The sequence below is a fragment of the Amblyomma maculatum genome, chromosome 8, assembly GCF_055883805.1.
Source record: "Amblyomma maculatum isolate TAMU_Amacu chromosome 8, ASM5588380v1, whole genome shotgun sequence".
Taxonomy (NCBI): Eukaryota; Metazoa; Arthropoda; class Arachnida; order Ixodida; family Ixodidae; genus Amblyomma; species Amblyomma maculatum.
The window spans coordinates 94,553,819-94,568,091 of NC_139351.1; the positions used below are offsets into that span (position 1 = coordinate 94,553,819).

Sequence of the window (14,273 nt, forward strand, 5' to 3'; positions counted from 1 at the left end):
ATTTTTGCTGGACAGCCGCCCTGAATCCCTAGCAATCCCTAGGTCGGATTGTCCCTAGTTGAGGGCACGGCGTGCCGGCGGGCCACCGCTCATCGCCCGCCACCCACCCTGCTTGGGGATGCCGCCGGTGCCGCGGCGGCGGTTTGGTGCCGTGGCTTTTGTTGTAGTAAACGAGACTGTGCCTGTTGCACGGACGGGTGCGATCGAACTGACTGGTGTGCGCGCCATGAACAACCCTGGCACATCTGCTGCGGCTTCGGTACAGAAAGGTTAGTGCCCGGTCTGTGAAAATATTTTAGTTGTGGACAAAGCATGCCAATGAAGGTGCCGCCATGTTCAAATTTTAGCTGCCAGTTTTGCGTGCAATGTTCGTGGTTATATGCTGTCCGCTTACCGTTCTTATTTGTCACATACTGCAGGGATTTGTGCCAAGGTATGCACTTGCAGCACGCGCCAATTTAGCACTGTTGAAGGCGAGCACTGCACTGTCTTATGATGCTGCTAACTGGCGCTTGATGCTTTGTCTTCTATCAACCAGATACTCACGGCACTCGTCAGTGATTAGCTGCTTAGGGCGACGAAGCTCATTTTATGCTTTTTACGTTCTTGGCCCCGATTCTCCATACGCTGTTCGTTTTGATCACATCCGGGTGAAGTACTTGCCTATGATATCGCTCGAGCATCACTAGCTTGAAACTAGTGATACATATTGAGCACCAAAAGCTCGAAACTAGCACTGAACCTTTCACAGCTAAAAGCGGCAGCTATATGGATGATATTCTGCGTACCCTTGATGAAATTTTGCCTAGTTTGCGTCGGGTACGACAAAAGGATAAGCTCTGTTGAGACAACAGAAATGATAACGTAAATACCGTTTAGACAACTCCATTGTAGCACGGAGACCACGTAGAGGTGCTTCGAAGTAATGAACTCGCTACTGAACTCCCCTTATGTGTGTGTGATTTTTTTTTTCCTGTACCTTTAGTTTCTTACACTCCTTACTAGAGCCCTGCACGGGTTGGATTTTCCAGCCCCTTCCCTGGCCCACGTTTGAAGACCATCCCGGATCCATGGTTCCAAGCCCATCGGCAATGATTAATGGCCCGGACCCGGCCTGCGCTTCCACGACAGGGCCTGTGCCAAACCTGCAAAGTAAGTCTGAACAGGCGCCTTAAAAATGTATTGCTTAACTAGCACATAACAATAAATCAAGATGAGAGACAAACCTTGCAAAATATTCTTGGTTGAGAAGGGCACAGTTAAAGCACCGACAGAAGCAAAGGCATGGTGAAGAATATTTTGACAAGACATTTTATGTAAAGCTATCTAGCACAATGTACATTTAAAAGGTGTGGATTATGGGCATTTTAACTATGACTCCTTATAAGCAATTGGCTCTTGGTGCAAGTTCTTTGCTTAATCACCTACAAAAATACTGCCCCTGGCAACTTTGCCCCAGGAACATTAGTGGGCAAGGGCAGAAAAAACCAAAATTTACATATTCATTGAAGAAATCACAGCCACATTGTCACATCTCTGTGGAGACGAAAAGCGGTAGCGTCTGTTCATTTTGCATGTATATGTTATTGGATATGTAAAGATTCCTAAAGCAATAAGCTCTTATCCTACAGCATTTATTGTAGCGTAGAGACATTCTTTGGGGGGGGGGGGGGGGGGGAGTCAGAATTTTTATGAACAGATGGCTGCCTGCCGAGCAGTCAATTGAAGGTCCTTGTCCAGGGGCTGTTATAAGGCTTCAAATGTCCAGCCGTTAGCGGTAACACAAAGGTTAGAAGCTACCCTCTTGCTCACTGATTTCTGAGAAATCCTAAGCTGATGGTGTTGAGTACTTCAGTAGGCACGTGCTTATGCAAACGGGCTGTGTCATGCATGACAGGTTACAGCACTTCATAACACCTCCATTGTAGTACAGTTCGCTATCGAGTTTTGAGCCTTTCCTTTTTAACTTTTTTCACTTGTTTCATTGAATGCAGCCTGGCATGTTCGTACTAAATTGCTTGGACAAAACACCGAGTGGCACTGATTAAACTCTGTTCATTCTCTGTCATTCTCTCTCTCTCTCTGTCATTCTCTCTCATTCTCTGTCAACATATGTACTAGTAGTGGTTTATTCATAAACCACCGGAATGATTTTAGTGCTGGAATTCTATCTCCAAAAGAAGCCATACACAGCTTTACCCAGCCTGGCCTCGTTCCGCCACTGCAAGCTGCAAGCCCAGGCCTGCATGTCAAGCCCGAGCCAGGTCTAGACCCATAAAAACGGCAATTTTCCAGCCCGGCCCAGGTTTTTGGGCTGCCCGAATTCATGCTCTGCTCCATACACTGTTGAAATTATTTGCCGAGAATAAGTTCTCAGCAGGCAGTACTTTGGTAATCTTTGTTAGGAAGAAATTACATGCCATAATTTTTTTGCCCTGGAAACTTGCTTACACGACTACCTCAAAAATATCACCCAGACGTGTCCCTTGCCTGCAGTCGCTTGCTGTACAAACAGCATTGCAATTTATTTGCTGACACTATGGCGCATGTAGTGCGAAACAAAAGCAGGTCATTATTTGCTAAAAGATGATTGTGAAAGTATGAAAAATTTCAGTCACTGCTATTTTCATGGGAAAATGTCACATGGCCTTGTATAGCCAATTAGGGCCAATTGATGAGAAATTTTTGCTCAAGATTTCTGCCAGCAGAGTAGGCACTGCTGTCATTTCTAATAGCTATTTCGTTCATTCATTTGCAGCGGCACCAACATGTTCTGTTGTCTGTGTTTTGTGCACCCATATTCTGTTCGTTGCTTTAAAACATTTCTGGGTAAGTGCAGTCGAGACCGCGAGCATAGTGTTGGGTGAATTCACCAGGCGGCATGACAAAAGGAGGCAGTGTGATGTAGAGGAATCCACTTGCGCCAAAGACAGAGACTGCAACCATGCCAGACAGGTTGCCAAGACATCGAACGAGAAGCCAGACTAGCCTATTGCCGAGAAGCTTACCAAATGCGGAATCAAGCCAAGACTGAAGCGGCAGCTACAAATGCGGCACCGGCCGATGGCTAATGCTTTTGACTTGGTTTAAAGAGAGCTGAACCTCTGCAATATTTAATATTTCATAACAAAGGCTTCAAGGATTTGCCTCAAGTGATTCCAGGTAGCCCTGCATGCACAAACCTTTGTCACGGATACACCTGCAAGAAACAAATAGTGGTGCGTAATTGCTCCAAGCGATGTTCTCTTTGTTTTCCTTTTTAACTTGATACCATAAAAAGCACCCTGTGTGGCAGCACCTGCTGACTTGGTCATGTCATGTAGCCTTGTGTTGTCACACAATCTGACGGACAGTCATTGCAGTGCTGCGTCACCTTCCTGCCACTTGCCAGATACATGCCCATAATTTTTCATGGATGCCAGATTTTCTGCAGTATGGGACCCATCACAATATTTTTTGTTGCCAGATTCCAGTAGTGCAGTGTTTCGTGACTTTTTTGTCACTTGTCCGGCAGCAAGACACATTTATTGCCGAGATATTTCGATTTGAAGTTGAAGAGGTCTGTTTTCCTTCCAAGGGATTTAGACTTGGGAAAATGATGCAAACGATGGTGTAGACATAGACTCCGTGATTCTTGATGCATAGCGAGCAGTGCAATCTAGCAGCAGCTGAAATTAAAGCTACAGTTCGCCAAAGCCGTCTATTTGTTTGCACCAGGCATAGATCTTGAGCTTGACCGCAAAGTTCTCGCAGTGAATCTTGACCTTTGCACCCACAGAGCATGCGGTGCTTTTTAGAGTTGAGGTCACTTGACTAACAGGATAGAATGTACGAGTGCCGGCGTGGCGGCAAAGTTTGTAGCTAGCGAAGCTATGGATGCGGCCACAGACATTGCCGAGCTACCATCACGAGTGACGAGTAAAGACTGCTACAGATCCGTCTTTTTTGAATAGCAGCAAGGGGTGAACAATGCATTGTGGCAGAAAGTTAAAAGAAAAAAGGGGTACACAGGGCCTGTTTTGCTCAATTTATTTAGTTTCCTTCACTATTGTATTTCTTAATATGAACCAACTGAGCTCCCTTTCACTCAATGCTTCCTTGCGTGTCTACACCTTGTGGTGTACTCTAGCGTCGCTGCCCTGCAGATGGCAAACTGATGTGCCAGTAAGGTCTGTGCATGCACACTGGGAGAGTAGAAAATAGAGAAATAGAAATATTACGAGATAGTTTGGCAAACTCCTATGCTTATCATAGATATGAGACATCGGTGACACTATCAACAGCCAGCAAAAGCATTCAGCACACTTGGGATGCAATTGTTTAGCGGTGAGTGAAAAATGTGTGTAAAAAAATGCAATTGCACTACACAAGTAATGTAATGCGAGAGGTCTCAGCTGTTCGTGTGGCGCAATGGCTAAGACATTCAGTTAAAACTCCAAAGGACTTAGAATTAAATCCTGTTCGAGGCCGTTTTTTTTTTTCTTCTTTTTTTTTTTTGTCGCTTTTTTTTTTTTTTTTTCTTAAGCACCCATGCAATTTAAATCTTACTTTTTCCAGCCTTTCTTTTCTTTCCCAGCTCCACTCGGGTCTGTGCAGGTTTATTCTGCCCAGTAAGTTGTAACTTAATCCTGTGTGCATTTCATACCAGATTTTTCAATAGAGAAGCGCTTACTGGGGCATGAACTTCATCAGAGGAAAACTCTGCTGCTCCGCACTTGTAAACCAAAGCATGTATATCAAAAATGAAACCATGTGGTGATGCCAAATGCATAGCTGTGACTTCGAAGAACCAAAACATACCACAACGAAACTGACTGCCTGTGGCACTGCCAAGCGCAAATTTATTTTTGGCTTCCAATATTTAGCCTGTCTTTTTGCCATTTTTGAAACAAAAATTAACAATTCAAACATGCAACCATAATACATGTTAGGCAGCCTCCGGGATCCCTTGCATGTCATTGTGCATGCATCTGCGATTTCTGTATTTCTGCAATGCCTGCATTTCTGTTCTCTTTTTTCTACCTTATAAGAGTTTTGTTTTCAGTGAAAGTGGTGTTTTTGTGATTAGGAGCCAGTATACCATCGCTGCAAGCCTACTTTTTCTTTCAGTGTTCCTTTAGCACTACTTGCAGGTCTACTGCAGGTCTTTCGTATTGCACTCTGAACAATTTTTCACCCATGCTTTTCATTAGGATTTTCGAAGCATGATGGGTTGTAGCGAATGGATTTGATTGCACCTGAAAACTTCCAACACAAATTGAGAGCCTGTAATTTCTCTTTTTTTTTTTTTTTTGCTCACTGCGTGTTCTTTGCGAATGATGAATTTGACCACCTGCTTCACGAGGGAAGGCTCGAGGACGTTGAAGCTACTTCGATTGCCCGTCACTAGGCACAGTTATAGCAGTCTCGTAGCTCACTGGGTGCATGAGGTATTTGAGGTTACTACTCCTTATCGCCATAGACACCAGCAGGCTCAGCATATGTATCTAGGCATGCGGCTTCTTGTTGGTTGACCCCTTATCATTTATACTGCGCAGTTTGTTGCATAATGGAAGCACAAGTTGACACAGGAAATGAAACGCCATGCAGTCCTCATCGCACTGGCCGTGCGCCACAGCGACTTGGAAATTGCCAACTTTCTGAATGTTGCGAAGCCTTTCGTTAACAAAGTGCGGACAGAACTGATGTGCTGTGACGCTGTGGCGAAAAGGAAAAAGCACAGTCAGCGGTCAGACGTCGTCAGAACACCTGATTTTCTTCAGAGGCTGCAAGTCATCGTGAGTGACAACCCAGAGAAGTCAATGTGGGACATTGCAAAGGAGCTCGATGTCGTAGAGTCAGCTGCCAGGCTTGCTGTGCACGAGGACGTGAGGTACCATTTCTGTGTCATGAGGAGGCCGCAATTCTTTTCTGGTAAAGGTCGGGAGAATTGTCTGCTCTGGTCCAAGCGCTTGCTAGGCAAGCTGAAGAGCCTGGAATGCTTTTTTTTTTCTTTCAGATGAAAAGAACTTCGATCAAGACCAAAAAGCTAATTGCCATAATGAAAGATGGCTTTACGGAAGCGCTAATGAGGTGCCGACAGCATTGCAGACAAAATTTCTGTTTGTGATGGTGTCAGCAGCCGTCGGCAACAAGGGTGATGTCATGCTGCCACACTGTTTTGCAGGACTCCGCGTTAATGCTGCCGAGTACGCAGAGGTGCTTGCCACCGTTGTGAAGCCCTGGACTGATACTGTTTCGAAAGGAAAATCTTGTGTCTTTCAGCAACATTCGGCTCTCGCCCACACCGCCTGCGTCACCCACGAGTGGCTGGCCAGCAACTTCCAATAACCACATCACTCCCAACTTGTGGCCTCCTAGTTGTCCAGATTTGAAATCACTGGCGTCGTTGAGAGAGAAGCCGACAAAAGGCCACATAATACAAAAAACTCTTAAGGTCGCCACTGCGAACTCAATGGGCAGTACCTCTAAGAACCACCTGATCCGTGCATGCAGCCATTTCCGAAGCCGAATTGAATTGGTTATTGCTGCAAGTGGCGCATTCATTGAGTAATGTGAAAATAAACAGTAAGAAAAATATCTCCTAAAGTTTGGTGAAAATATATATATATTTGCTGGAGATATTCTCTGCCTGAAGCCGACATTGCATCCTCAAATGCCTCGTGCACCCGGTATATTGCAAGATATGTGGCTCGAAAGTTCAGGCACAAATCAAAATGTAGTACTTATTCTGTATCTAATTTTGAGCAAATTATGTGTGCAAAAAAACAAAACAAAAAAGAAAGAATTCATCTCAAATTTTGACCACCGAGGTCTTCTTTATACGTCTGCAGAGCTTGCAAAGCTCGTAAACACGCTGGAAAATTCGATTTCTTTAAATTATTTATTTCATTTCAATAATTGAGATTAAGACAAGCAACATTCATAATTTTGCGATGTTTTTGAAAAGCCCAGATGTTCCCGAGCCTGGATATTCTGCCCATGACAGAAAAATTACTCTTCGCATAGAGAAGTTCTACGTCCAGATGAGGTTCTGTTTTTATATGAAGTCACTAAACTAAGAGCAGAGCTCTAAACCAGAGCAGATAATGCACCTGAAGGTGAGGAGATGGAAAAAATTATATTCTAGGGCTCTGTTTAATGACCCTGCCCGCGTCTTGTGTATTATTTTCAAATTTAGCAGCTTAATCATTCACGTGCTCGTAGTTCAGTGACATTTTCATATAATTCTGTAGTGTTTCTTATGTTGGTACCATATGCTTGAACTATTTATATTCACTTAAAGGGGTCATGACAGCTAAAATCTGAGCATAAACTGATTATTGCATTTCACTCCATTCACATAAATTATAAATCCTCGAAATTTGAGATTTCAGTGCAGTAGATAGTTTATAATGATTTTTTATTATTAATAGCGAAAGCAGCTTTATGGTTTGGCAACCTTGGGCGCTGACGTTACACGATATCATCCCCATGCTTTCTGCTATTCATGGTGACTGCGGCACTCTTGCATGCATGCCGTGGATTGTGGTCACTAAGAGCCTTTTTCTTTCTTCAGCAAAAATATTTCATTCGCATATTATTTTTACTTTGGCAAGCCTTCACTATAGTGTGCAACCTTAGCGATCCTTGGACTTGTTTTGGGCTTCGTCTAGAGATTGTCGAGAAGGCCAAAATAGATGTGCTCATGCTGTATTATTTAAGCATACAATCTGAAGCACATTATTCTTACGTTTTGAGAGTTAGCTTGTTTAACAACAAGCACTCCCATATATAAAAAGGCACATGTCCAACGTTTCCTTCCTGGTCTTAAATCGGTAACCAATCAGCAACACAGTTGATATGAATCGAAGTTCGGTTTACATTCGGCTTCTGTTTTGGTGAGCAGTCAAGGTCGACAAGTCTCGTTCTGAATGAGGCCAATTTGGGAAAGCGACCCACCGTTTGCCTTTGCAAGTGTGAACATCGGTCAGTCTGAGCGGTTCCTTAATCGCACACCCTTTGCAATCTTCAATCGTGAATGGGCCTTTAAACTGCACGCTGGTCACATGTTGGTTACAGTCAGTGTGCAGTAAAACATCTTCAGAACACAGCGGGCCTGTTTGTAAGCAGCACAATTTCTGCTGCCAAGAAGGGTAGAAAGGCCTTTATGACTTATTGGAGATTTAATTGACCACATGCTCTGAAGTTTCTTCAAAAAGCCGATATTTCTGCTATAAAACATTAACATTTCCGCTCCATAGCTGTTTCAGCACGTCTGTCCTGCTTTCTGCTCCATTTAGCTGCTCCAAAAAGCATATTTGCTTGCTCCAAGAGCTGCTCTAAACACCTATTTTGGCCACGCACACATGGTACTGCTTTTCACGAGCCCCTGTCCAAAAGTGCTGGAAGAAGACAATAACGATGCTATTTTGGGGCCTACTTCACGCAAATTCAGCACTCAGACTTCGACTACCTTGAAGGAAAGTCATCCTTGCCACTTAAGAGTGTTCAAACGTGGACTAGCCTCCCTTGCGCTTTATAATGGCGTTCACACCCTGACCGCCTACTTACTTGTCCCTGTGGGCCTTCTCGATGAAATCCTACAGGCCCCTCATGATGAGCCCACAGCTGGGCGTCTAAACTTTATTTTACTCTCAGTCGCATTCAGGTTAAATAATATTGGCCCATATTGGCCTCGTCTATCTGCTAATGTCACGCACTATGTCAGGAGTTGCTGCGACTGCTAACGCCACCGAACACTGCTAACAAGACTGCAGGATATACAACCAAACCAATCACTTGCGAGGCCATTCCAACAGATCGGCATGGACTTACTAGGTCATTTCCCGACATTGACATCTAGCAACAAGTGGATAATAGTAGCAACTGACTACCTGACTCGCAACGCCGAAGCAAAGGGCCAAAGGCTTCTTCAGACTAATTATCGTTGTAGAAAGCGAGAAGCACATCATATCTGTCGTGTAAAAAACCCACTTCTCGTTGTCCGTGGCATTGTCCTCCTTGCATGCATTAACAGTCAGTCGGCCTGAAAGTTAAGCCGATGTAACTAGTTTCTCGCTTTAATGTCAGCACAGTAGCCTGCCGCGCTGTTGCTGCCGGCTAGGAGCGGAGAAGCAGGTCAACTCCATTCCACCTTGTGTATGGCAGGGAGCCCGAAAATTCCAAAAGCACTGTGGAATCTACACTGCAGAAGTGCGAAAGGCTGAGCGTTGCTGGTGCACACGGTGCATCCGTTTGCTCTCATTATCATTATTAACTAAATGCACCGTTATCATTGCTAATGCCGTCATTGTCATTATCACTAATTGCAGCGTCATTGTCAGCGCTACTATCGTCGCATGTGAGACAACCGCAAGCTTGCCTTGCAGCGCCAGCTGAGCACTTCGCCATAGATGGTCCAGCGAGGTATACAAGTACATCGTACTCAAGTGCTCCAACACCAGATGGATGCTTTGAACGCGAAGGTTGGCATAGGAGTACGGAATTCCACAAGCCGGCCTGTTGGAGATATTCCAGCTTGCGTGGAGAGAGCAGATCCATAACCAGGTTTGAGAAGCAGAAATGAAGAGATGGCACAGCGAAGCACGGGCAAAGTCATCCCTGGCGGTGGACTCCAGCACAAAACACACGATCGCTAATGAGAACATCTATGACAACACACGAGACAGCGGACGGCAGCGGGTTACTCTGCGAGGCACGGTGTGGTTTTCTGCGCACAAGTGCTCCGAGTGCGACGCAGCCGATAAAACCATACAGCATGTTGTGATCGAGTGCCCGAAACTGTGGCCCTCCCCCCTACAACTGCGACATCAGCACTGATGGAGACTCTTTCGACAGCACTTGGTCTGCAGTCGATGTCACCACCCAAAGAGCACACCCTGGGTAGGGCAGTAGAGGTGACAAAGCACCGCCTTGACTGGTGGCGTAAACGAAAAGATTGTTGAAGGACTCCCCCCTTTTCCTTCCTCATTTCTTTTTTCTGGACTTTTGACCAATGCACAGCAGTTGGTATTTTGTTCTTTTTCTTCTCCTTTATTTATTGGCCTAATGAAGAACTCTGTGATCCCTCGCTACAAAGGGGAGTGGCCGCATCAGCATCACGCAGACAAGGAGAATTATGATGTGTGTTTTAACTCATCCTCATGATAGACAAGGGCCCGCCGGGGTGGCGCAGTGGTTACGGCGCTCGACTACTGTTCCCAAGAATGCGGGATCGTAACCGGGCTTCGGCGGCCGCTTTTCAATGGAGACGAAAGCAAGGCCGCCTGTGTTCTATGTGATGTCAGTGCACGTTAAAGAACCCCAGGTGGTCGAAATTTCCGGAGTGCTGCACTACGGCATCTATCATAGCCTGAGTCGGTTTGGGATGTTAAACCCCGCAAACCAAACCAAACCAAATCACTGTAGACAAGATATATGTGCAGTTCACGATCCCGGGTGTGGCACAGTTGGTTAAAGCTTAGGCTGGCGATGCGAGGGATGCAGGTTCGATTCCCGGTGGATGCAGGATTTTTACCTTTCCGATGACATTAGTTTCGGTTTCAGGTGATGTAATTTCATCGAAAGCTATATTGTGACCGAACGAACGCCGACAGTATGAGCCATTAAAGCGCAGCTGCATCACTTTTCGAGAATTCTGCGACATTCAAGAATTTGACTCTCCATAAGCTGTCGGTAATGCTTGCAAAGTGTTTGTGTGCTATCTTTAAAACTGATGAAGTAATCAACGATTACAATTCGAGCTTCTCCTCACAGCACTGAAGGACTGCGTAGAAGCTCGATGATGACATCACGGACGGTAATATTTTTTCTTTACGTTACCTTCGCCCACATCATGCTGTGCCTTTTTTGATGCCATCAAACAATATTCCTGGGCCTTCAATTTTGGTAGCCTTGTTTTTACTTCTTCCAACCAAGCCATTCTATGCGGGAAACATACTGGTGCCGTCAATGATGTCATTATGTGCCCCCCAAGCGTCGCTGTGTGGTGAGGAGAAGCTCGATAGCTGAAGCGGTTTAAATCGCTATTTGCGCCATTGTTTGAAATGCTAGCGCGAAGATATCTTGCATGCTTAACCTGAAAGCTGTAATCATTTGATTCCTTGAAACTCATCAAAATCTACAACTGGTGCAGTTTCCCTTTAAAGGCTTTCGCCTTAATACAGCGCTCGATGTCATGCTGATGCCACATGTAACGGAAAAGGACAGCCTCAGTGTCACTGCCTACCTTCAGCGTGCAGAAGCAGCCCGACTCGCCCAGTTGCGCATAAAAAGCCAGCAAGGCACCAATGCCTAACGTAACCTACAATGACAATGAAAATTACAATCCAGCAGACCGACTCTAGGTTTGGATGCTGAATCACCATCGTGGATTTAATGAAAACTATAAATTTTACGCTGCTGTTTCCGCAAATCAAGTTCACTCATCTAGATGAAATGGGCTATGGAATTGTCCCCAGATGTTACTGACAGTACCCCAGAGGTGATACATGTCCAGAAATTGTATGTTGTGTGCCTAAAGCCCTATTATAACTGATGGACACTATTTATATTTTGCTTGATGTTTATTTTTGCCTACCTTTCTATTCAATGTAGAGCATTGGGCCGATGCTTCTTTGAGGGGGAAGTCATACCGCAAAGCTTTTTTTTTTTTTTTTTTTTTTTCCACGCTTTACGCCACCTGGACGCAGCTTTTACTCATTTTGTTGTACAATGATGAGATTTACCTCGAATGATTGCCACAACACAACACTGCTTCTACATTGTTCTTGATCATTGTACTTGGCAGGTTAACATGTTGCCTTTAAACTGAGCACTGGGCATTCTGTTGTTCGATGACCAGTGCCTTTGTCGTGATTGGCACCTTGTTGCAACAAAATAAAAGTGAATCCAGTGTGCAGATAATGCTGTCAAACAGAGTACTGAGTTCTTTTTGGCTGATAGTAAATGATGGAATAAGAACACATGGTTGCAAAGAGCATATGTAGGCTCTTGAAGACGTTACCTGTGCTCCTTCTGCCATTAGCTTGTTAATCGGTGTGATGAACCACTAGTTTAAGAAACACTATCACCAACCAAATTATTTATTAGAACCCAACATTTCGCGACCAACTCGGTCCCTTCCTCAGGGGCGACAAGTTCGAGGCCCGCAGTAGCAGGCAGCGGCCTATGCTTAGCCGATCTGAAGAAGAATGGCTATACACGCGCCTTTATTCCAATGTGCTTTCCGCCGTCGAGCTTGCAGGACAAGAGGGTCGGTCAACACGGAAACGACGAAGCGCCCTCGCATTGTGCTCCCATACGTGGCGGGCACCAGTGAGGCGCTTGCACGCATCCTGCGCAAACACGTCTGTGTGTCGCACAAACCTACTTCAACAGTCTGCCGTTTTCTGCCGCTACCAAAAGACCGTATTCCTAGAGAAAAATAACCAGGCGTTATTTATAAAATCTCGTGCTCAGAGTGCTCTGCCTCTTATATCGGCGAAACAAAAAATCTGTCTGCGCATATTGCAGCACAAAAATGACGCCCGGCAATTGAACTCGAAAAGCAACCCCCCTCGCCGAGCACTGCGAATGCGCCGACCACAAAATCGCCTTTGGCGAGGTGAACATACTTGATGTGGTGGAGACCAACCCTTTCAAAAGACGTCACGTCTTTTTTCGGTTCATCCGGCTGACAGCTGCAGCAGTGAACAGGAATCTGGGGACGCTACCCTGGCTCTGCTACACAATTGGACTTCGCCACGTGTGCCTGCTACTGCGGGCCTCAAACTTTAGTCGCCCCTGAGGAAGGGATCGAGTTGGACCCGAAACGTCGGGTTCTAATAAAAAATTTGGTTGGTGATGGTGTTTCTTAAACTTTTGTTTCAAGTACCCAACCAGGCGGAGTTACACCGAAGATGTTCTCGTTCAAGCCTTTCCAGTGACAGGCATCGTAAAGAACCAATGAGTGCGGAGGACAAGTCTATTTGCCATGTTTGAGCCTAGTCAGAGCCTCTATGAAGGCACACAAAGGACAACTTGATAACTCATTTTGGATATGTTGACATTCATCCAGCAGTAGTTATGGCTGACTGCATGGCAGTGTAGCCTAGCCTCTGAAATCTGCTTCCAAAAATTGATGTCAACATACGCAGTTTACTTGTGCAATCCGTTGGTGTTGGCAATACCTGTACTTTTTTTTTTTTTTATTTTGTATTTTCCAGTCTACAAGAGTTCTGTTTCTTGCTGTCTTTTTTTGAGACTCACTTTTGACAACTTGGAAAATCTTTCTTTTTGCAGAGTTCAAAGACTGGAAGGACCATATGGAAATCTGTGAAGTGGCTCATTTTGTTAGTGGCAGGAATGGCTCATCTGCATACCATGCAGGTTTTTGCAAATGCACATCTGTTTGTTAGCCGACTTTGAAAAATAAGAGGGCTAAGGAACCTGTTCCACATCATGTTCAAAATAGGCTGTGCTTATATGCCTAAGCTGCTTCTGACATTGCCATGGTGCTTTTGATTTTGTATACAAATGCTATCTGAATAAAAGGTGCCTACGTATCTTGTATGTTTAATGAACTCAAGCATGTGATGGCTCACATGCATCACATTGTTAATGATGGTCCCCAAGATACACAGCATTTAATTGATGCTAATTATATGGAGTTAGCTGCACGTTAACCCGGTAACCGCCAAATTAACTCCCGAAAAACATACTAACATCGGCAGGTTTAGTTGTAATGTTTTTCATACCATTCTAATTCTAAAAAGTTTCCTTCATTAGTAAAGCATGCTGTCACTTCGCCATCTTTGTTTTGTTTTTTTTACCAGTGTACGCACATCGCAAACGGGGTCAGAGTAACTGTCAGGTACAAATTCTAGATTGTCAGCGAAGCTGCTGTCTGAACTACTTTACGAAAGAGCTCTTTTTTGTTGAGGCATCACCGCCACCGGCACTCTTTGTGTGTGGCACTATCATAAAATGACTTTTGTCATGCCAAAAATGTGTGCTAAAGACTGAAATGCACATTTTTTTTCCATGGATAACTATTGCTCTGTAGAGTTGAAAATGCAATCAATGTATTTACCAAATCTATTCCTTTTTCATTGGCAGTGCAAGCAATGTAAGAGCAGGTTGGACAAGTGCCTTTTGTCACTGGCAATACTGGCACAATTGCCAATGACAAATGAAGCTCTGAGATAAAGGACTAAGCCAGCATATGGTTTTGTGGATGCGGAAAGTTATGTGTAGTTAGTCAAGTTTGTACACAGTCGTCTGAAAGATTC

At 44.7% G+C, this 14,273-nt stretch overlaps 1 protein-coding gene across 1 annotated transcript; it reads left to right on the forward strand.

Annotated features, from left to right (window-relative positions):
* Window positions 1-16: 16 nt before the first annotated feature.
* On the forward strand, window positions 17-13,547 carry LOC146181853 (uncharacterized). Its single transcript, XM_084576859.1, has 3 exons — window positions 17-269; window positions 1,006-1,152; window positions 13,285-13,547. The coding sequence occupies exons 1-3, from the start codon at window positions 119-121 to the stop codon at window positions 13,398-13,400; spliced, it is 414 nt and encodes a 137-aa protein (XP_084432985.1). The 5' UTR covers window positions 17-118; the 3' UTR covers window positions 13,401-13,547.
* Window positions 13,548-14,273: the final 726 nt, after the last annotated feature.

Excerpts from the sequence above, each read along its gene's own strand:
- LOC146181853 (XM_084576859.1), top strand. The coding sequence starts at position 119 with ATGCCGCCGGTGCCGCGGCGGCGGTTTGGTGCCGTGGCTTTTGTTGTA. Across the intron at positions 270-1,005 it reads TGCGGCTTCGGTACAGAAAG|AGCCCTGCACGGGTTGGATT; the intron begins GTTAGTGCCCGG and ends ACTCCTTACTAG. Across the intron at positions 1,153-13,284 it reads GCCTGTGCCAAACCTGCAAA|AGTTCAAAGACTGGAAGGAC; the intron begins GTAAGTCTGAAC and ends TTCTTTTTGCAG.